This window comes from Equus caballus, chromosome 26, assembly GCF_041296265.1.
Source record: "Equus caballus isolate H_3958 breed thoroughbred chromosome 26, TB-T2T, whole genome shotgun sequence".
In the NCBI taxonomy this organism is placed as follows: Eukaryota; Metazoa; Chordata; class Mammalia; order Perissodactyla; family Equidae; genus Equus; species Equus caballus.
Window position 1 is genome coordinate 37,088,697 of NC_091709.1, and position 23,192 is coordinate 37,111,888.

The 23,192-nt window shown below is 39.4% G+C and overlaps 1 protein-coding gene across 16 annotated transcripts in view; it reads right to left on the reverse strand.

Moving 5' to 3' along the window:
* The window catches only part of TMEM50B (transmembrane protein 50B), a 51,396-nt gene that overhangs the window by 20,809 nt on the left and 7,395 nt on the right, over positions 1-23,192 (reverse strand). For 6 of the 16 annotated variants that reach the window (XM_070252334.1, XM_023630060.2, XM_005606133.4 and 3 more), the window contains exon 2: positions 11,787-11,854. The exons of the other annotated variants lie outside the window; for them this stretch is intronic. Coding sequence is in view for 3 of the 6 variants with exons in the window: in XM_023630060.2 (XP_023485828.1) it covers positions 11,787-11,804 (18 nt within the window). In the remaining 3 variants the exon portion in view is untranslated. The remainder of the gene's footprint in view (positions 1-11,786; positions 11,855-23,192) is intronic. 16 annotated transcript variants of the gene reach the window in all.

Sequence of the window (23,192 nt, forward strand, 5' to 3'; positions counted from 1 at the left end):
TTACTATGTGCTAAATGAGCATGGTGGTTTAAAACATGCCTGCAAATTCTTTGACACTTCTCATATTGAGAGGTGGCTCTCCCCTTGAATTTGAGCCAACAATAAAGACTGGTTGACCAACAGAGTAGAGGAAGTGCTACTATGTAACTTCTGCCATTTTCTGAGACTAGATCATAAAAGGCAATGCAGCGTGTAGCTGGTTCTGTAGAACATTAACACTAGAGTCCTGAGTTGCTATGTAAAAATTCCAAGGCCAGGCAGTGACGTCAACAACATGGTGGAGTGAGCTGTATCCTTTCTCTCTCCCCCTTTGAACTACAACTAAAAGGACATTCATTGATCGATGGAGGATACCCAAACAGCACAACAGGACGCCTGAGAGACCCATGCAGCTATACATCTGAAGGTGGATGGACTACGCCCAGGGAGGTGGTGGAGAGAGGTGGGCACTCTCCAGCCCCCCCGCCCAGCAGCCCTGTGCACATGTGTGATGGCTCTCCCAGCTGGAGCACCCATAGCACCACTGTGGCCCCAAGGGTGGGAGCATGACTCGGTGCAACTGCAGGAACAGGTGACAACAGCCCTAAACGCCCACATGATCACTTTCCTGTCCAGTGGGAGAGCCCAGAGGCCCTGCCCACCAAGCACAACAGCTGGTATGACCTAGGAGGAGAAGCAGCGGATCTGCACACCCAGGCAAATGAGTTCCCGGCTGCCACAAACGCCCACAGTACAGCTGCAGCCCCAAAGGGGGAAGCACATCTTGGCAGGACTGTGGGAGCAGGCAGTGGCAGCCCTGAGCCCCTTCATGATTGCTTTCTCATCCAGTGGGAGAGCCCACAGTGCCACTGTGGTCCCATGGAATAGCCCAGGCTTGAACAGGCAGAGCTAACAGGGATCAAGGTAGGCTCAGAATACACTGCTCCTGCCCCACTGAGTAGTGGCAGGTGGAATCTGCAATCAAATACTATCACTATGTGAAGACACAAATCCACCCCATAAAATACTACGAAGAGGTATATTAATACTCCAGACGAGAAGGAAAAAGACAAACACCCAGTAATCAATCCTGAAGGCACAAAAATTTACATTCTAAATGACAGAGAATTCAAAACAGCTATCATAAAAAACTCAACGACTTACAATAGAACTCAAAAACACCTTTCAATGAAATCAGAAATAAAATTAATGAACAGAAGTTGCTCACAAGAGATTGAAACTATAAAGAAAAAACAATCAGAAATGTTGGAGATGATAAACACAATGAGTGAGATAAAGAAAAACCTGGAATCCTTAAATAACAGAGCAGATATGGAGGACAGAATTGCCAATTAAGAGGATAGAAATATAGAAATGCTTCAGATGAAGGAGGAGAGAGAACTGACTAAAAAGAAATGAAGAAATTCCCTGAGAAATATCCAACTCAATTAGGAAATGCAACATAAGGATTATAGGTATTCCAGAGGGAGAAGAGAGGAAGAAAGGAGCAGAGAGCTTGTTCAAAGAAATAATAGCTGAGAACCTCCCAAACCTGGGGAAGGAGCTGGAATGACAAGTAAAAGAAGCTAATATGGGGGCAGGCCCTGCAGCCAAATGGTTAAGTTTGTGCACTCCGCTTCAGCACCCCAGGGTTTCGCCAGTTTGGATCCTGGGAGCAGACATCGTACCACTCATCAAGCCATGCTGAGGTGGTGTCCCACATAGCACAACCACAATGACCTACAACTAGAATATACAACTACATACTGGGTGGCTTTGGGGAGAAAAAGAAGAAGAAGAAGAAGAAAAAACGACTGGGGCCAGGCAGGTGGCACAGCAGTTAAACTCCCATGTTCCACATTGGTGGCCCAGGGTTCACCCTTTTTGATCCCAGGTGTGGAACTACACACCGCTCATCAAGCCATGCTGTGGCAGGCATCCCACATGTAGGGTAGAGGAAGATGGGCATGGATGCTAGCTCAGGGCCAGTCTTCCTCAGCAAAAAGAAGAGGATAGGCAGCAGACGTTAGTTCAGGGGTAATCTTCCTCAAAAAAAAAAACAAAAACAGAAGAAGAAGACTGGCAACAGAAAAAGCTCCGGTGCCAACCTTTAAAAAAGAAAAAAGAAAAGAAGCTAATATAACTCCTAATTACATCAACGCAAAAAGATCTTCTCCAAGGCACATATTAGTAAAACTAGCAAAAGTAACTGACAGAGAAAAAATATTAAGGGCAGCAAGGCAGAAGAAAATAACATATAACGAATCCCTATCAGACTTTCAGTGCATTTCTCAGCAGAAACCTTACAGGGTAGGAGAGAGTGGAATGATATATTCAAAATTCCGAAAGACAAAAACCTACAGCCAATACTCTATCCAGCGAAAATATCCTTCTGACATGACGGAGAAATAAAAACTGTCCCAGAAAAACAAAAGCTGAGGGAGTTCATTACCACAAGAGCCCCCAACAAGAAATGATCAAGAAGGTCTTCATACCTGAAAAGAAAAGAAAGGTTTTCCACAGCCTTGAGCAGGGAGATAAACAGGCAGACAAAACCAGAAAATTGCAACTCTCTATCAGAACAGATTAGCAAACACTTGACTATAACATTAAAGATAAAAGGAAGGAAAACATCAAGAACAAATATAATCACTTCATTTTAACCACAAACTCACAACACAAAACAGAAAAAGTTGTGACAACAATAACTTAGATGGAGAAGAGGAAAGAGATGGAACGTGCTTAGACTCAGGAAATAAGAGGCTATCAGAAAATGGACTATCTCATCTACAAGATCTTTTATAAAAACCTCATGGTAACCACAAAACAAAAATCACAACAGAGACACAAATTACAAATAAAGAGAAAACTGAGAAAACCATCACAGAGAGCCACCAAACTGAACTGGCAGTCTGAAACACATGGGACAACAAACAAGGGAAACACAGAACAACCAGAAAACAAGTGATAAAATGGCAGCATTAAGCCCTCATACATCAATAATCACTCTAAATGCAAATAGATTGAATTCTCCAATAAAAAGACACAGAGTGAGTGGATGGATTAAAAAACAAGACCCAATAATACACTGCCTCCAGGAAACACACCTCAGCTCTAAAGACAAACACAGGCTCAGAGTGAAGGGATGGAAAACAATACTCCAAGCTAATGGCAAACAAAAGAAAGCAGGTGTTGCCATACTTATACCAAACAAAGAAGCCCTCAGGACAAAAAAGGCAATGAGAGATAAAGATGGTCAATATATAATGATAAAAGGGACACTCCACCAAGAGGACATAACACTTATAAATATATATGCACCTAACACAGGAGCATCAAAGTACATATAGCAACTATTAATTAACCTAAAAGGAGATATTAATAGCAACATGATTATAGTAGGGGACCTTAACACCTCACTTACATCAATGGATAGATCATCCAAACAGAAAGTCCACAAGGAAATAGTGGAACTAAACAAAAGATTAGACCAGACAGACTTAATATATATATACAGAACACTCCATCCAAAAGCAGCAGAATACATATTCTTCTCAAGTGCACATGAAACATTCTCAAAGACAGACCATGTGTTGGGAAACAAAGCAAGCCTCAATAAATTTAATAAGACTGAAATCACATCAAGCATCATTTCCAACCATAATGCTATGAAACTAAAAATCAACTACAAGAAAAGAGCTGGGAGGGACCGGCTTGGTGGCACAGCAGTTAAGTTCGCATGTTCCATTTCAGCAGCCTGGGGTTCACAGGTTTGGATCCCGGATGCAGACATGGCACCTGTTGGGAAGCCATGCTGTGGTAGGCATCCCACATATAAAGTAGAGGAAGATGGGCATGGATGTGAGCTCAGGGTCAATCTTCCTCAGCAAAAAAAGAGGAGGATTGGCAGCAGATGTTAGCTCAGGGCTAATCTTCCTCAAAAAAAACCAAAACACAAAAACAAAAGAAAAGAGCTGTGAAAGCAACAAATATGTGGAGGCTAAACAACATGCTACTGAACAACCAATGGATTGCTGAAGAAATTAAAGGAGAAATAAAAAAAATATCTGGAGACAAATGAAAATGAAAACACACCACACCAACTCATATGGAATGCAACAAAAGCAGTCCTAAGAGGGAAATTCAGAGCAATACAGGCCAACCTTAACAAACAAGAAAAATCTCAAATAAACAATCTTAAACTACACCTAAGAGAACTAGAAAAGAAGAACAAACAAAGCCCAAAGTCAGCAGAAGGAGGGAAATAATAAAAGTAAGAGCAGAAATAAATGAAATTGAAACCAAAAAAAGAGTAGACAAGATCAATGCAAAACTAAGAGCTGGTTCTTTGAGAAATCAACAAAATTGACAAACCCTTAGCCAGGCTCACTAAGAAAAAAAGAGAGAAGGCACAAATAAATAAAATCAGAAATGAAAGAGAAGAAATTACAACAGATACCACAGAAATACAAAGAATTATAAGAGAATAGTATGAAAAACTATATGCCAACAAACTGGACAATCTAGAAGGAATAAATTCTTACACTCATACTACACCCCCAAACTGAGCCAAAAAGACATAGAGAATCTGAATAAACAAATCACAAGAGACTGAAACAATAATCAAAAACCTCCAAAAAAATGAAAGTCCAAGACCAGATGGCTTCTCTGGAGAATTCTACCAAACATTCAAAGATTTAGGACTTATCCTTCTCAAACTATTCCAAAAAGTTGAAGAAAATGGAACTCTTCCTAACACATTTATGAGGCCAACATCACTCTGATCCCAAAGTCAGACAAGGACAACACAAAGAAGGAAAATTACAGGCCAATATCGCTGATGAACATAGATATAAAAATCCTCAACAAAATATTGGCAAACCGAATACAGCAATACATTAAAAGGATCATACACCATGATCGAGTGGGATTTATACCAGGGATACAGGGATGGTTTAACATCAGCAAAGTAATCAATGTGATATACCACATTAACAAAATGAGGAATAAAAACCACACGATCATCTCAATAGATGCAGAGAAAGCATTTGACAAGATTCAACATCTGTTCATGATAAAAACTCTCAATAAAATGGGTATCGAAATACCCTAACATAATAAAGGTCATATATGACAAATCCATAGCCAACACTATAGTCAACAGGGAAAAACTGAAAGCCATTCCTCTGAGAACAGGAACAAGACAAGGATGCCCACTCTGGCCAGTGTTATTCAACATAGTGCTGGAGGTTTTGGCCAGAGCAATTAGGCAAGAAAAAGATGTAAAAGGTATCCAAATTGGCAAGGAAGAAGTGAAACTCTTGTTGTTTGCAGATGACATGGTTTTATATATAGAAAACCCTAAAGAATCCTTCAGAAAACTATTAGAAATAACAACTACAGCAAAGCTGCAGGGTACAAAATCAACTTACAAAAATCAGTTGCATTTCTATACTCTAATAACAAACTAACAGAAAGAGAACTCAAGAATACAATCCCATTTACAATCGCAACAAAAAGAATAAAATATCAGGAATAAATTTAACCAAGGAGGTAAAAGACCTATACAATGAAAACTCTAAGACATTATTGAAAGAAATCAATGATGACATAAACAAAAGGAAAGATATTCCACGTACATGGATTGGAAAAATAAACATAGTTAAAATGTCCATACTATCTAAAGCAATCTACCAATTCAGTGCAATCCTAATCAGAATCCCAGTGACGTTCTTCACAGAAATAGAACCAAGAATCCTAAAATTCATATGAGGGAATAAAAGACCCCAAATAGCCAAAGCAATCCTGAGAAAAAAGAAAGCTGGAGGCATCACAATCCCTGACTTCAAAACATATTACAAAGCTACAATAATCAAAACAGCATGGTATTGGTACAAAAACAGACACACAGATCAATGGAACAGAACTGAAAGCCCAGAAATAAAACCACACATCTATGGACAGCTAATCTTTAACAAAGGAGCTAAGAACACGCAACGGAGAAAGGAAAGTCTCTCCAATAAATGATGTTGGGAAAACTCAACAGCCACATGCAAAAGAATGAAAGTAGACCATTATCTTTCTCCATACAGAAAGATTAACTCAAAATGGATTAAACACTTGAAGGTAAGATGTGAAACCATAAAACTCCTAGAAGAAAATGTAGGCAGTAGACTCTTTGACATCATTCTTAGAAGGATCTTTTCGAATACCATGTCTACTCAGGCAAGGGAAACAAAAGAAAAACAAACAGGGCTTCACCAGCCTAAAGAGCTTCTGCAAGGCAAAGGAAACCATGAACAAAACAAAAAGACAACCCACCAACTGGGAGAAAATATTTGCAAATCATATATCTGACAAGTGGTTAATCTCCAAAATACATAAAGAACTCATACATCTCAACAACAAAAAAACAAACAATTCGATCAAAAAAATGGGCAGAGGATACAAGCAGACATTTTTGCAAAGAAGATATCCAGATGGCCAACAGGCACATGAAAAGATGTTCAACATCACTAAACATCAGGGAAATGCAAATCAAAACTACAATGAGGTATCACATTACATCTATCACAATGGCTATAATTACCAAGACAAAAAACAACAAATGTTGGAGAGGATGTGGAGAAAAGGGAACCCTCATCCACTGCTGGTGGGAATGCAAACTGGTGCAGCCACTTTGGAAAACAGTATGGAGATCTCTCAAAAAACTTAAAATAGAAATACCATATGACCCAGCTATCCCACTACTGGATTTTATCCAAAGAACTTGAAATCAACAACTCAAAGAGACTTATGCATCCCTAGGTTCATCTCAGCGTTATTCACAATAGCCAGGACGTGGAAGCAACCCAAGTGCCCAATGATCGATGAATAGATAAAGAAGATGTGGTATATATATACATACACACACACAATGGAATACTATTCAGCCATTAAAAAAAATGACAAAATAATTCCATTTGCAACAACACTGATGGAACTTGAGGGTATTATATTAAGCAAAATAAGCCAGACAGAGAAAGACAAACACCATATGATTTTACTCATATGTGGAAGATAAACAAATACACAGACAAAGAGAACAGATTGGTGGTTACCAGAGGGGAAAGGGGTTGGGGGGGTGGACATAAGGGGTAAAGGGGCACAAATATATGGTGACTGACAAATAATAATGTACAACTGAAACTTCACAATGCTGTTAACTGTTAGGACCTCAATAAAATAAGATAAAATAATCCCAGGCCACAGTGCTGTGAGGAGACCAGGTACGGAAGTTCTGGCCCACAGTTCCGGGTGAAGTCTGAGCTATAGCATCAACTGCCAGATGTGTGAGTAGACACTTCTAGGTGATTGCTGTTCCAGCTATAGTGTTATCCCCAGACTTTAAGCCTTTCCCAGTGAGGCCCCAAATACATATGTCATCTTGGCTGTACTCTTTCCAAATTCCTGACCCACAGAAACCATAAGCATAATAAAATGGCTGTTTTAAATTACTAAGTTTTAGAGTTGCCTGTAATGCAGCAATAAACAACTAGAAGGAGAAAAATCATGTGCATAAAGAACTTAGGGTACAGCATACTGTGGGAATTTTCAAAACAAAGAGAGTATATTCAGATGAGGTAATTCAGGGACCTCACCTTAAATTCCAGAAAGAAAGAAAAAAGCACTATTTGAAAGCACTGAAGAGTGCTGAAAAGCAGGCAGAAACTGGAGGGGATGTGATCCTTGAAAGACAACACAAGGAGTAGGATCCACTTTTATATAGCTTTTCCCCCTGCACAACCCCTAACCTCCCACGCCCAGTCAAGTGAGCCCCTGTGGTATAAAATGGCTAAAACTTGAGCAAAAAGCCAGTCTATCTGGTTAAGGTATCAGAGGATGGAGTTCAGGATTACCAGAGCAGCTGGAAAATGAAGAGGGAAATCTTGGAGAGGTGTGAGTCACAGTAGGGAGACCCAAACACTTTAATATAAATTCTCTTTAAATACCTAGCTAGCCCATGATCAGCACATGCATGGTGGAGACTCCAAGGAACTCAGCGTAAAAAAATAGCTGGAAGGCTAAAATAACTAAGCAGAGATTTCAGCTGCTGCCTACTGCAAGACATTTTGAAGTCTGAGTTCCACCAAGTCAGAGGAGATTAGACAATACCTTGGGATTTCCATACCCTAACAAAGTGTAAAACCAGGTCTCCATAATTCTAAAGTGATCAGCCAGTATTTTAACTGCCTATCAGAATAAAAAGTAACATTCTTCAGATGAAGATAAATGAACCCAGAGTATCTACAATGTATCACCCACAATGTCCAATATATAGTAAAAAAAAACTAGTAGACATTCACAGAAGCAGAAAAATTGTGATCTATTTTCAAGGAGCAAAAAAAAAAGCAGTCAATAGAAAGAGATCCCAAAATGACTCAGATATTGAAATTAGCAGATAAGGACTTTAAAGCAGCCAGTACAAACACATTCAAAGACTTAAAGGAACATGATCAAAATAACTGAACTGATGGAATCTCAATAGAGAAAGAGAAACTTTTAATGTAAATTTTAGAACTGAAAATCACAGTATTTGAAAATTAAAATTAGCTAGATGGGCTTAATAGATTAGAGATAGTAGAAGAAAATGACAGTAAACTTGAAGAAAGATCAAAAGAAATTATCCAATCTAGAAAGCAGGAATTTTTTTTTAAATTGGAAAAAAAAAAAAGGAACAGAGCCTCAGTGAGCTGAGAAACACTAGTAATTGGTCTAATATTTGTCTAATTGGGTCCCAGAAGAAAAGACAGAAAAAGGGAGAAAACATATTTGAAGAAATAATGGCTGATAATTTCCCAAATTTGGTGAAAAATATTAATTACAAATCCAGGATGCTCAGCAAACTCCAAGGAGGATAAATAAAAGGAAATCTTCATAATCAAATTGCTGAAAACCAGAGATAAAAAGAAACACTTGAAGCAACTTTAGGAAAAACATCAACACATTACATACAGGGGTGGGAGAACAATATACATGCTAGCTGGCTTCTCATCAGAAACAATGGAGGCCAGAAGGAAGTGGAAGGACATTTTTAAAGTGCTTTAAAAAAAAAAAAAATCAATCCTAAACTCTATACCCAACAAAAATATTTTTCAAAAGTGAGGGTGACAGCAATTCTACTCCTATCTATCCATCCAAGAGAAATGATAACATACGTCTACACAAAAACTCGTACACAAATGTTCATCTTACTGTCAATAGCCAAGGAATGCAGCAGTCCACCATACATCAACTGATAAACGGACAAATAAATTGTGGGATATCCATACAATGGAATACAAATTCAGTAATAAAAATGAATGAGGTACTGATACGTGTTAGAATATGAATGAACCTCAAAAATATTATGCTAAGACAAAAGCCCCAAAATTGTATCATTCCATTTACATGAAACGTCCAGGTGAGGCAATTCTATAGACAGCAAGTAAATTTGTAATTGCCTAGTTTTGAGGGGAGTAGAATAGGGAGTGACTGCTAATACGCACAAGGTTCTAAAATTAGACTGTGGCAATGACAGTACAATTCTGTAAATACATTATTAAAAATCACTGAATTGTACATTTAAAACAGATGAATGTCATCATATGCATATTGTATCTCAATAAAGTTTTTTTTAATGAGGATAAAATAAAATAAAAATATTTTCAGGTAAACAAAAACTGAGATAATTCATCACCAGATCTGCACTAATAAAATGCCAAAGGAAATTCTTCAGGTTGAAAAGAAATGACACCAGATGAATCTCAGATCTACAGGAAAAAATGAAGGATACCAGAAATGATCAATATATGGATCATTATGAAAGATTATTTTTTATTTTCTTCTCTTTATTTAAAAGACAACTACTTAAAGCAAAAATTACAACATTGTAGGGGTTGGCCCGGTGGCATCGTGGTTAAGTTTGTGTGCTCTGCTTCGGCGGCCTGGGGTTCACAGGTTCAGATCCTGGGCATGGACCTAGCACCACTCATCAAGCCATGCTGAGGTGGTATCCCACATAAAACAGAGGAAGACTGGCACAGACGTTAGGTCAGCAACCATCTTCCTCAAGCAAAAAAGAGGATTGGCAACAGATATTAGCTCAGGGCAAATCTTCCTCACAAAGAAAACAGAATTACAATGTTGTATAGAACGTCCACAAAGATAAATTTATTTCTAAACAACATGTTAGTGATATTTTCAAGTAATATGCTTAAATGCATATGGGCATTTGCATACTGATGCTTAAATGAATGCAGGTGAAAAATCTCAAAGTAATGGGTCCAATTGTTAATCTGAAAAAAAGTACAATAAATATACTACCGAAGGTCCGAACACTGGAAACACAGACTGGGAGACAACATCTGCAAAGCAAGCATCTGGCAAAGGACTTTTATCACAATATAGAAAGAACTCCTAAACATTAATAATAAAAAGAAAAAATATAGGCAACAAAAATGTGCAAAAGACTTGAACAGACTTGAAATGGGCAAAGGACTTAAGACAATTAATGACTCAAAAGCACATAAAAAGGTATTCAACATCATTAGTCATCAGTGAAATACAAATTAATGAAATATCACACAGCCACTAGAATGCCTAAAAGTAAAAAGACTGACAACACTAATGTTGGTAAGGTCGTAGAACAACTGGAAACCTCATACATTTCTGGTGGCAGTTTCTTATAAAGTTAAAAATAAACCTCCCTATAACCCAGCAATTTCATTGCTAGGTATTTACTAAGGTAAGTAAAAACACATGTCCACACACAAAGACTTGTACAAGAAAGTTTGTAGCAGTTTTATTCATAATAGCCCCAAACTGAAACAACCCAAACATTCATCAACAGAAGAATGGATAAACAAATTATGATGGATTCATACAATGGAATACTACTCAGCAACAAAAAAATGAACTGATAACCACACAGAAAAAAAATCTCAAAAACATGATTTAAGTGAAAGGCGGCAGAGATAAAAGAGTATACACTGCATGATTCCATTTAAATGAAGTTTAAGAAGAGGCAAAACTAATCAATGGTCCCAGATCTCAGAACAGTGGCTGCCTGAGGACTGACTACAAGGGAACTTTCTTAGGGTGATGAAAATGTTCCATATCTTTTTTTTTTTTTAAAGATTTGCACCTGAGCTAAGCTCTGTTGCCAATCTTCTTTTTTTTCCTTCTTCTTCTCCGGAAAGCCCCCCAGTACATAGATGTATATTCTAATTGTAGGTCCTTCTAGTTGAGTTATGTGGGATGCTGCCTCAGCATGGCCTGACAAGCAGTGCCATGTCGGTGCCCAGGATCCGACCCGGTGAAACCCTGGCCTGCTTAAGTGGAGCACATGAACCTAACCACTAGGCCATGGGGCTGGCCCCAAAATATTCTATATGTTGAGTAGGATAGTGGTTATCCAAGTACACAAATTTATCAAAAGTCATTGAAGTGTACACTTAAGATCTGTATATTTTACAGCATGTAAATTTTACCCAGGGAAAGTTTTTAAAATTTTATCATTCAGATATGCTTTAGTTGCATTAAAGTCTTACCCTGTATGCACGATGGGCACGTTTTATCAAGCTATTCTGCAGGCACGGTAATGAACTATTATCAAAGATTAAATATTAACTAATTAAAAGAAAGTACAGGGAAGGTTATCATGAATACAAGACAATGTCTGAAGGTTAAAACATAAGTCTTATTTCCTATTACAAAATTCATTTCCCATATAATAACCTATTATAAATACTTCTATAAGCAGAAAATATATTACTATCTCCACACACCGATTTCGGATATGTCATGATCTACTCCCTCCTGGGGCTTCAGATGGAGGGTCAGGGACGAGTTGGGGCTGAAAAACATCAAACAAAGTAATATAAATAATTTCTAAGAAGGAAATGCACAGCATCCTAATAAAGAATAAAGGGGAGATCTATTTTAGAATGGGTGGTCAGGGAAAGCCTCTCTGAATAGGTAACATTTGGCAAAATTGTAAAACATACTGAAATTCAAAAGCTGAGTAAAGTTAATTAGGTTAAAGAGAAGCAAAAGAAGTAGGGCAGGGAGAGGGAACTTTGTACACAAAGCCCCGAAGTCCCTTCGGTACCAGCAAGGAAGAGTTAGCTGGTACCAAAAAGAATCAGGATATGTTAAGTCAGTGGAGCAAGTGGCTTCGAATAAGTTTGAGGAGAGACAGGTAAGGGCCAGATCACATTTCGGATTAACATGGACTTCATGAGAGATCTGGGGTTTCACTGACTTGTAACGGGAAACCAACTGAAGAACTTCACAGAGAAAAGGAGCCGAGGCACCAAGAGCCCCAGCACTATGGTAAACACTTAGGAGAGCAAAGTGAGGGGAAAGGGCTCACGTGTTAAAAACTAACACTCTCGACGGGGAAGACTGACTTTCATGTGGGTTTTATTATTGATATTTACCAAAAGATAAGCATATTTTATCATGACACAGTCTTGATTTAATGGAAACTAACAATACTAACACTGGCTCCCTGGCTTAAAGTACAAACAAGTACACTAGATTTAATATAAGATGATAGGTCTTTGGAGACTTAATGAAGGCAAAGACTACCTAGAGAAAAGCTAAATGTTCAATAAGAGAATAAATGATTATGCAAAATAGTTTACTTAATGCAGACATTAAAAAATCTATTTTTGAATAACATTTAATAGCATGAGTAAATTGTAATGACTACGTGAAAACAGATTATTAAAACTGTATAGCATTACTTCCCTTTTAGAAAAAAGAATTAACAGTATACAAATGTAAACACATACATATGTAGAAATACTGGAGGACAAACACCAGTGCTTACATAATACTGTCATGTACGTGGGTCATGGGATCATGTGTTTGTTTTGCTTTTTCGTCTATTTTCAAGTTAGCTGCACTGAGCATGAATCACATTTTTTTAAATACAGTTTTAAAAAGTTATTGTAATTAACACAATAAATTGTTGATTCTTCTTGCCTGTTGAGAAACCTCATACATGATGTAATGTCTGTAACTGCTTTTAACAAACTTACAAAGATTTTTTTGAGCTCAAGTAAATTATTGGTATACTCTCCCACAAAACTGATGCTTGTATCAATTAAAAAAAAACAAGATTAGGAGTGATCTCAGCAACATGACAGAGTGAGTGGTTTTCTTTATCTCTCCCCCTTCAAACTACAACTAAATGGACATTCATTATCAACGGAGGATACTCACGCAGCACCTCAGGACGCCTGAGAGGCCCGTGCTGCTATACATCAGAAGATGGATGGACTACCCCTGGGGAGGAGGTGGAGATAGGTGAAAACTCTCTGGCCCCCAGACAGCCTAGGACCTCAGAGTGACTCTCTCCTGGCTGATAGGCTCACAGCACTGCCACAGCCCCGAGGACGGGCGTGTGCATCAGTGCAACTGTGGAAACAGGTGACTACAGCCCTAAGCCCCCCATGATTGTCCTGTGGACCAGTGGGAAAATTCACAGTCCCACAGTGGCCACAGGGAGAGTCTGTGGTTGGCCCTAGTGGAGAGGCCCCACCCACCAAGCACTAAGGCTGGGCGACCTCAGGGCAGGAGTGGCTCAGCTGGGTGAGCTACCTACCAGGTGCATTAAACACCCATAGCTCTGCTGTGGCCCTGAGAGGGCAAGTGAGATCCAGCAGGAACATGTGAATGGGTGAGGACAATCCAGAGCCCCAAAGTGACTGCTCCTTTGTCCGGAGGAAAATCCACAGTCCCACAGCGCCCAGGGAGAGTCTCTACTCGGTCCTAGTGGAGAGGCCCCGCCCACCAAGCACAAAGGCTGGGCAACCTAAGAGCAGAAGTGGTACAGCCAGACGAGCTAACTGCCAGCTGCATTAGATGCCCATAGCTCTGCTGCACCTACAGTGAACAAGAGAGATCCAGCAGGACCAGATGGTGGCAGAGCTGTAAGTGTGGGCAAACCAGCTCCCAGCTGCTGCAAAAGCCCATAACACCGCTGCAGTCCCTTAAGGAGGCAGTGTGTCTAGGTGGGTCTGTGGCAGCAGGTGGCAGCAACCTGAAGCCCCCGTGTGATTGTTCCCACAGTTGACGGGAGACCCCACAGGGTGACTGCGGCCCCAAGGAGGGGCCCAGGCTCAGTCAGGAACAGCTGACAGGGACCCTGGTTGGTGCAGACTACACAGCTGCTGCCCCCTCCCAAGCGCAAGTGGAAGCAGTAACCAAACTCTATCTCTATGTGGAGGCACAAATTCACGCCATCAAGCAGTATGACAAAATATATTAAATCTCAAGAACAAAAGGAAAATGATAAGTACCCAGAAAACAATCCCAAAGACACAGAAATCTATAACCTAAATGACAAAAGAATTCAAAATAGCTATCATTAAAAAACTCAATGAGTGAAAAGAGAATACAGATAGACAACTCAATGAGTTCAGGAGCTATGTTACAAAAGAGCTTGATGCTATAAAGAAGAACTAATCAGAAATGTTGGAGATGAAAAACACAATGGAGGAGATTAAGAAAAATCTGGACTCCCTGAACATAAGGGCTGATATTATGGAGGACAGAATTAGCAGTCTGGAGGATAGGAATATGGAAGTGCTTCAGATAGAAGGGGAGAGAGAACTAAGACTAAAAAGAAATGAAGAAACTCTCCAAGAAATATCTGAATCAATTAGGAAATGCAACATAAGGATTATAGGTATCCCAGAGGGAGAAGAGAAGGAGAATGGAGCAGAAAGCTTGTTCAAAGAAATAATAACTGAGAACTTACCAAACCTGGGGAGAGAGCTGGATATCCATGTGACAGAAGCTAATAGATCTCCAAACTTTATCAATATAAAGAGCGCAACCCCAAGGCATACGGTAGCGAAGCTTGCAAAAGTCAACGACAAAGACAAAACATTAAGGGCAGCAAAGTAGAAGAAAATAACCTACAAAGAAACCCCATGAGGCTGTCAGTAGATTTCTCCGCAGATATCTTACAGGCTAGGAGACAGTGGAATGATATATTCAAAACTCTGAAAGACAAAAACTTGCAACCAAGAATACTCTATCCAGCAAAAATATCCTTCAAATATGGTGGAGAAATAAAAACTTTCCCAGATAAACAAAAGTTAAGGGATTTCCTTGCCACAAGACCCCCCCCCCCCTTACAAGAAATGTTCAGGAAGGCCCTCATACTTGAGGAAAAAAAGAAAAGGAAAGGGGTTACAAAACCCTGAGCAAAGGAGATAAGCAGAAAGACAAAATCAGAAAACTGCAGCTCTCCATCAGAACAGGTTAGCAAATGCTTAAGTAAAACATTAAAGATAAAGGGAAGGGAAACACCAAGAATAAATACAATTTTGTCATTTTAACCCAAACTCACAACACAAGAAGAAAAAAATATGTGACAATAACAACCTAGAAGGGGAAGAGGAAAGGGATGGAACCAGCTTAGTCTAAGGAAATAAGAGGCTATCAGAAAATAGACTATCTCATCTATGAGATGTCTTATATAAACCACATGGTAACCACTAAACAAATAATTAAAACAGAGACACAAATTACATATAAGAAGAAAATCAACACAGAAAACTACCTAACTGAATTGGTAGTCCGAAATTCATGGGACAAGAAACAAAGGAAATGCAGGAGAACTGGAAAAGGAGTGATAAAATGGCAGCATTAGGCCCCCACATTTCAATAATCACTCTAAATGTAAATGGATTGAATTTTTCAATCAAAAGACACAGAGTGGCTGGATGGATTAATGAACAAGACCCAACAATATGCTGCCTCCAGGAAACACACCTCAGCCCCAAAGACAAACACAGACTCAGAATGAAGGGTTAGAAAACAATATTTCAAGCTAGTAGTGAACATAAGAAAGAAGGTGTTGCCATACTTATATCAGACAAAATAGACTTCAATGCAAAACACGTAAAGACAGACAAAGAGGGATAGTTTATAATGATAAAAGGGACACTCTACCAAGAAGACATAACACTTATAAATATATATGCACCCAACATAGGAGCACCAAAGTACGTAAAGCAACTATTAACAAAACTAAAAGGAGATATTAACAATAATACAATAATAGTAGGGGACCTCATCAACCCACCTATACCAATGGATAGATTATCCAGACAGAAAGTCAACAAGGAAATTGTAGAATTAAATGAAAAACTAGACCAGATGGACTTAACAGGGACACAGGGATGGTCCAACATCTGCAAGTCAATCAACGTGATACACCACATTAACAAAATGAGGAACAAAAACTACATGATCATCTCAATAGATGCAGAGAAAGCATTTGACAAGATCCAACATCCATTTATGATAAAAACTGTCAATAAAATAGGTATAGAAGGAAAGTACCTCAATATAATAAAGGCCATATATGACAAACCCACAGCCAACATCATACTCAATGGGGAAAAACTGAAAGCCATCCGCCTGAGAACAGGAAGAAGACAAGGATGCCCACTACCACCACTCTTATTCAACATTGTACTGAAAGTTTTGGCTAGAGCAATTAGGCAGTAAAAAGAAATAAAAGGAATCCAAATAGGCAATGAAGAAGTGAAACACTCACTGTTTGCAGACAACAGGATCTTATACATATAAAATTCTAAAAAATCCATTGGAAAACTACTAGAAGTAATCAACAATTACAGCAAAGTTGCAGGATACAAAATCAACTTACATAAATCAGTAGCATTTCTATAGTCTAACAACGAACTAACAGAAAGAGAATTCAAGAACACAATCCCATTCACAATTGCATAAAAAGAATGAAATATCTTGGAATAAATTTAACCAAAGAAGTGAAAGACCTATACAATGAAAACTACAAGACTTTCCTGAAAGAAACTGACGACGACCTAAAGAGATAGAAAGACATTCCAGGCACATGGATTGGAAGAATAAACATAGTTAAAATGTCCATTCTACCTAAAGCAATCTACAGATTCAACACATTTCCAATTAGAATCCCAATGACATGCTCCACAGAAATAGGATAAAGAATCTTAAAATTGATATGGGGCAAGAGAAGACCCCAAATTGCTAGAGCAATCCTGAGAAAAAAGAACAAAGCTGGAGGCATCACAATCCCTGACTTCAAAATATACTACAAACCTATAGTAATCAAAACAGCATGGTACTGGTATAAAAACAGGCACACAGAGCAATGGAACAGAACTGAAAGCCCAGAAATAAAACCACACATCTATGGACGGCTAATCTTCGACAAAGGAGCTGAGAACATACAGTAAAGAAAAGAAAGTCTCTTCAACAAACAGTGTTGGGAAAACTGGACAGCCACATGTAAAAGAAGGAAAATAGACCGTTCCTTTTTTCTTTTTTTAGAGATTGGCACCTGAGCTAACAACTGTTGCCAATCTTCTTTTTTTTTTCTGCTTTTTTCTCCCCAAATCCCCCCAGTACATAGTTGTATATTTTAGTTGTAGGTCCTTCTAGTTGTGCCATGTGGGATGCCACCTCACCGAGGCATGACAAGCAGTGCCGTGTCCATGCCCAGGATCTGAACCAGCAAAATCCTGGGCCGCTGAAGCTGAGAGCTCAAAGTTAACCACTCGGCCATGGGGCCGGCCCCCAAAATAGACCATTCTTTTACGCCACTCACAAAAATAGACTCAAAATGGATCAAAGACTTAAAGGTAAGACCTGAAACCATAAGACTTCTAGAAGAACATACAGGCAGTACACTCTCTGACATCAGTCTTAAAAGGATCTTTTCAGACATCATGTCTTCTCAGACAAGGGAAACAATAGAAAGAATAAACAAATGAAGTTTCAGACTAAAGAGCTTCTACAAGGCAAGGGAAAACAGGATTGAAACAAAAACACAATCCACCAACTTGGAAAAATTATTTGCAAATCATATATCCGACAAAGGCTTAATCTCCATAATATATAAAGAACTCACACAACTCAACAACAAAAAATCAACCTGATCAAAAAATGGCCAGGGGATATGAACAGACATTTCTCCAAAGAAGATACACAGATGGCCAAGAGGCACATGAAAAGATGCTCATCATCACTAATCATCAGGGAAATGCAAATCAAAACTACACTAAGATATCACCTTACACCCGTTAGAATGGCTAAAATAACCAAAACAAAAAACAACAAATGTTGGATAAGTTGTGGAGAAAAGGGAACCCTCATCCACTGCTGGTGGGAATGCAAACTGGTGCAGCCACCATGGAAAACAGTATGGATATTTCTCAAAAAATTAAATATAGAAATACCCTATGTCCCAGCCATCCTACTACTGGGTATCAGTCCAAAGAACTTGAAATCAGCAATTCAAAGAGACCTATGCACCCCTATGTTCATCGCAGCATTATTCACAATAGCCAAGACGTGGAAGAAACCTAAGTGCCCATCGATGTATGACTGGATAAAGAAGATATGGTGTATATATACAATGGAATACTACTCAGTCATAAAAAAGGATAAAATTGTCCCATCACAATAACATGGATGGATCTTGAGGGTATAATGTTAAACGAAATAAACCAGGCAGAGAAAGACAATCTCTGTATGACTCCACTCATATGTGGAAGATAAACAAACATGTGGACAAAGAGAACAGATTAGTGGTTACCAGGGGAAAGGGGGGATTGGGGAGTGACAGAAAGGGTGAAATGGTGCACCTACAATATGACTGACAAATAATAATGTACAACTGAAATTTCACAAGGTTGTAAACTATCATAACGTCAATTTAAAAAATTTTAAATTTTAAATTTTAAAATTTTAAAAAAACAAGATTATTGAACCAAACTAATGGATTGCTAGTCTGACTCATAAGTCTTATAGCAATTATTCCTATTACTAAAAGAGGCAACTCCCTATAAAAGAAAATATAAACCCTTCCTATAGGGCATTTTAAGTGATTCAACTGTCAAAATTTCATTTCCAAAAATTCAATTTGGGAAACCAAAGGACATCTGCAAAACCAAGAAGAGAAAACAATTACTACACACCAACATGATCTGAGCAATTTCCGTATGCATCAAAGTCCCAAATAACATATCTAATTCACAAATTTTTCCTTTAATCAAACTTCTATACTACCGTCTGTTTGTTCATCCATCTCTTCACTAATTGCTAAATGCTACTAGTGTTAGGCAGTGCGTAGATAAAAACGATTCAGACACTCAGTGTAGAGAATCGTCTAGTTAGGGACACTATCAGAAGAACAAATAATTGCTTTACAATATGTGCTATAATACACATTCACTATGGGCCATAATACAAAAGTGGTATAACAGAAATATGAAAAAAGTGTTACAGGATACTATTTGCCAGGAAATAAAACCTGATAGAGGAAGAACAAATTTATCTGAGTTTTGAAGCATGAATAGGAGTTTGACAGATGAAAAAGGAATAAAACATGCAAAATTATGTAGGCCCAGAAAAGAAGAGGGTAGAGTTTAAGTTATTTCAAAAGGTGATGATGATTAACCTGTTTGGAATAAGACTGTGAAGGATTTTTCAGCCCACTCAAGTCTGAATTCTATACTCTAAGCCAGGGATTAGCAAACTTTTTCTGTAAAGAACCAAACAGTACACGTTTTTGGTTTCCCACGCCAAACAACCTCTGTCACAACCACTCAACTAACTCTGCTGCCATAGCATAAAAACAGCCACAGACAATACGTGAACAAAGGAGCATGGCTGTCTGCTAATAAAACTTCATTTACAAAACCAGTAGCAGGCCAGACTTGGCCCACAGGTCATAGTTTGCAGACCTCTGCTCTAAGCAAGAGGGCACCACCAGAGGCTTGTAAGCAGGGAAGGAACAAGATAAGCTATGTGATTCAGAAAGATAGTTCTAGTGCCAGCAGTGTGGAGGAGGGACTGAAGAGAAATGTTAAAGACATCTGCCCTCATTCCAGACAGGAAGAGAATACGGAGAACGTGCCTAAGGACATATTGGTACAAGCTAACAAAAGGGTTTTTATTTGAAAAATATTAAAGTGGTATTATCAATAGGCAGGGAGGGGCTAAGAACGACTATGGTTGGGTGGCCAACAGTTGGTGAGAGACCACTAACTAAAACAAGAAGGGGAGAATGGGAGACGAGAGTTTAAGTGTGATATATTATGCATAACGTCACATGCATATGACAGAAGGACATTCAAGTGGAGACGTACATACCACAAACGTACAGAAACCAGTGAAAGAGTGGCTTAAGACAGAAACACAGATTAGAGGTTCGCAGTAATTAAGTGGTAACTGAAGTCATAAGGGCAGCTGGCATCTCTGGGAGAAAACACGGCAGAAGAGTGAGGCTCAATTCAGAGCTCACCTCTACCCACTCATTCCTTCCTTGAACTACCGTGTGCCAGGCACTACAGGAACCGACACACAGAAGAGTACTGAATCAGCACAAAACTCCTCTAGAGCACGTACTGAATATTCACAGAACAACTCCTACGAGTAAGGCAGTGTGGGGAAAATAAACATGAATAAAACTTAGCCCTCATCATTAAGGGATTTACAAACTAGGAGAAAAATCAATTAACACTTCTTAAAATTAAGTTACAATTATCTGTTACAAAAATCAGGAGATTAACAAAATAGAAATACCATTTAAGACATTAGGTCTACATAGCCAGAGCAAAACAAGTTGACTCAAATGAAATGAAAACAAAATCTACACTTGCCCCACTATTACTACTACTACTAGCTATTAGTTATAGGGTGCTTACAGGTTACAGACCACTCCATTCTACCCTCAGAAAAACTCCTTTCGTGGACTATTCCATTGAATCCTCACGGATACTCTAATGCGGTTACTATTATTGCCTCATATTACTGAAAAGGTTTAGAGAATGACTTGCCCAAGGTCACACAGCTAGGAAGGAAGCCAGCCAGGATTTTCACTGAAGTTCAGATCTGATTCCAAAATCTGTGCTCATGACCTTTACATTATACCGCTGCTCATCACAGGTTCACAGCATTTCTCGCATTCAGACTTCATGAGGAGAACGTTATTGTTGCACTGACTGTGGTGAAGAGAGCGAGAAGAACAAGGTGGAAGAGAAACAGCCCCAATTTAGAGGAACACTGTGATCATTGGAGATACAAGAACGCAGTCCAATGAGGTCTGCAAGATCGTGGTGATTACTGCTGATTCAAATCTTGTCAAAGGAGTCTGGAGAACACAGTTTTGGGGTTGCTATAAATCCGGTTTCTAGGTACTCACAGTGTGAATATTTTATAGGCCTTAAAATCCAACAGCATGAATTATTCAGAGATCTAAGTACTTTTGGAAAAGACATTTTACATACTTAATCTCAGGGAATGCTTATCTGCCTTCTGACATATAACAAAAATAAAATATCCTAAGTGCCACCAATTTTGGTAAAAGATTTAAATCTAAAAACCAAAGTAAAAGATAGGGAGAACAGATTTTTGACGAGACTAATTTTATAACTACATAGCTTCCCCTAGTCATATCCTTAACAACTTTTTTATTTTTTTTTATTTTTTTTTAAAGATTTTATTTTTTTCCTTTTTCTCCCCAAAGCCCCCCAGTACATAGTTGTATATTCTTTGTTGTGGGTCCCTCTAGTTGTGGCATGTGGGATGCCGCCTCAGCGTGGTTTGATGAGCAGTGCCATGTCCGCGCCCAGGATTCGAACCAACGAAACACTGGGCCGCCTGCAGCGAAGCGCGCGAACTTAACCACTCGGCCACGGGGCCAGCCCCTCCTTAACAACTTTTAGTTATTCCAAACGTGGATTATGTGGTGAATCCTCCCCGCCACAGCTTCTCTGTGCAGTTGATTCGGATTTCGATATCCAGTCTCAGATCCATACATCCAACTACCTCCCTGCCTGACATCCGCTGGCTGTCTGAAAGTCACCCCCAAATCAACATTCCGAACCCAAATTCCTGATCTCCTCCTCCAAACTTGATTCCATTCCAGGATCCCCTACAATGAATAAACCACCATCCATCCATCTGTACAAGGCAGAAACGCAGGCATCATCCTTGTAACTTCTTTCTCACCTCCTCCAATCCACTATCTGATTATGCGTCCTAAATACCTCCCAAGTCTACCTTCTCTCCATCTCCTCCACCACCATGACCTGAGTGCCACTCTCTCACCTGTCCCCGTAGAGCAGCCTCCCAACTGATCGAGCCACAGCCACTCCTGCCCCCATCAATATGTTCTCCATACTGCAGCTGGAACGATTTTAAAAAAAGCACAAACCCTCCTGCTTAAAACCTTAATTACCTTCCCATTTGTTTGAAGCTAAAGACAAAACTCTATAGCACAGCCAGCCCTTACTTGTCCCAGCTTTCTCTGATAACATTTTCTCCTGTCTCTTTCCTCCAGTCATCCTGGGTTCTCTTTTACTGCCTCATGCTTGCTAAACTGCACCATCTAAACCCACACACCCTCTGTATGATACCTTCCATCCGAGCTCACCAAGTTAACTCCTATTCAGACTGCCAGATGCCGGCTTCGTTGTCACTTTTCAACTCAAACATCAGCTTTCCCTTCATTCATTCAACATCTATTTACAGAGTGTCTACTACATGCCAGGCATTGTTCTGGACACTTAAGATACATCAATGAACAGATAAAAAGCACTGGCTACATGGCGCTTCAGGCAAGGGGGAGAGAAAATAAACATAACTTAAGAAGTAAATTATATACCACGTTAGAAAGTGGTAAGTGCCATGGGGGAAAAAACACAGCAGAGTAAGGGGCATTGGGAGCACAGGCCATAGTGGGGCCAGTTGAAGGGTCAAACTGGTGGTCAAGGTGGGCCCCGCCGAGAAGATGACAGCTGAGCAAATACTTGGAGGTGGGCAGAGAGTCAGCCATACAGATATCTGACAGAGAAGAGCAGCAGGCAAAGGCCTCAGGCAGTGCCTGGCTACTGTGCCAGGAGCAACACGGAAGCCAGTGTGGCCCAGGGGAATGAGTGAGAGGGGAAAGCAGGAGAAAACAACACCAGAGAGGTAACAGGGGCAAGGAAGCGTAGTTAGAGAGCTACACAGGCCACCGTGAGAACTTTGGTTTTTACTGACTAAAATAGGGAGCCAGAAGAGTTCTGAGCGGAGTGACTACATTTAAAAGGATCCCGAAGGGTGCTGTGGGGAGACTGCAGGGGTAAGAGTGGAAAGAGAGACCTGTGAAGAGGCTG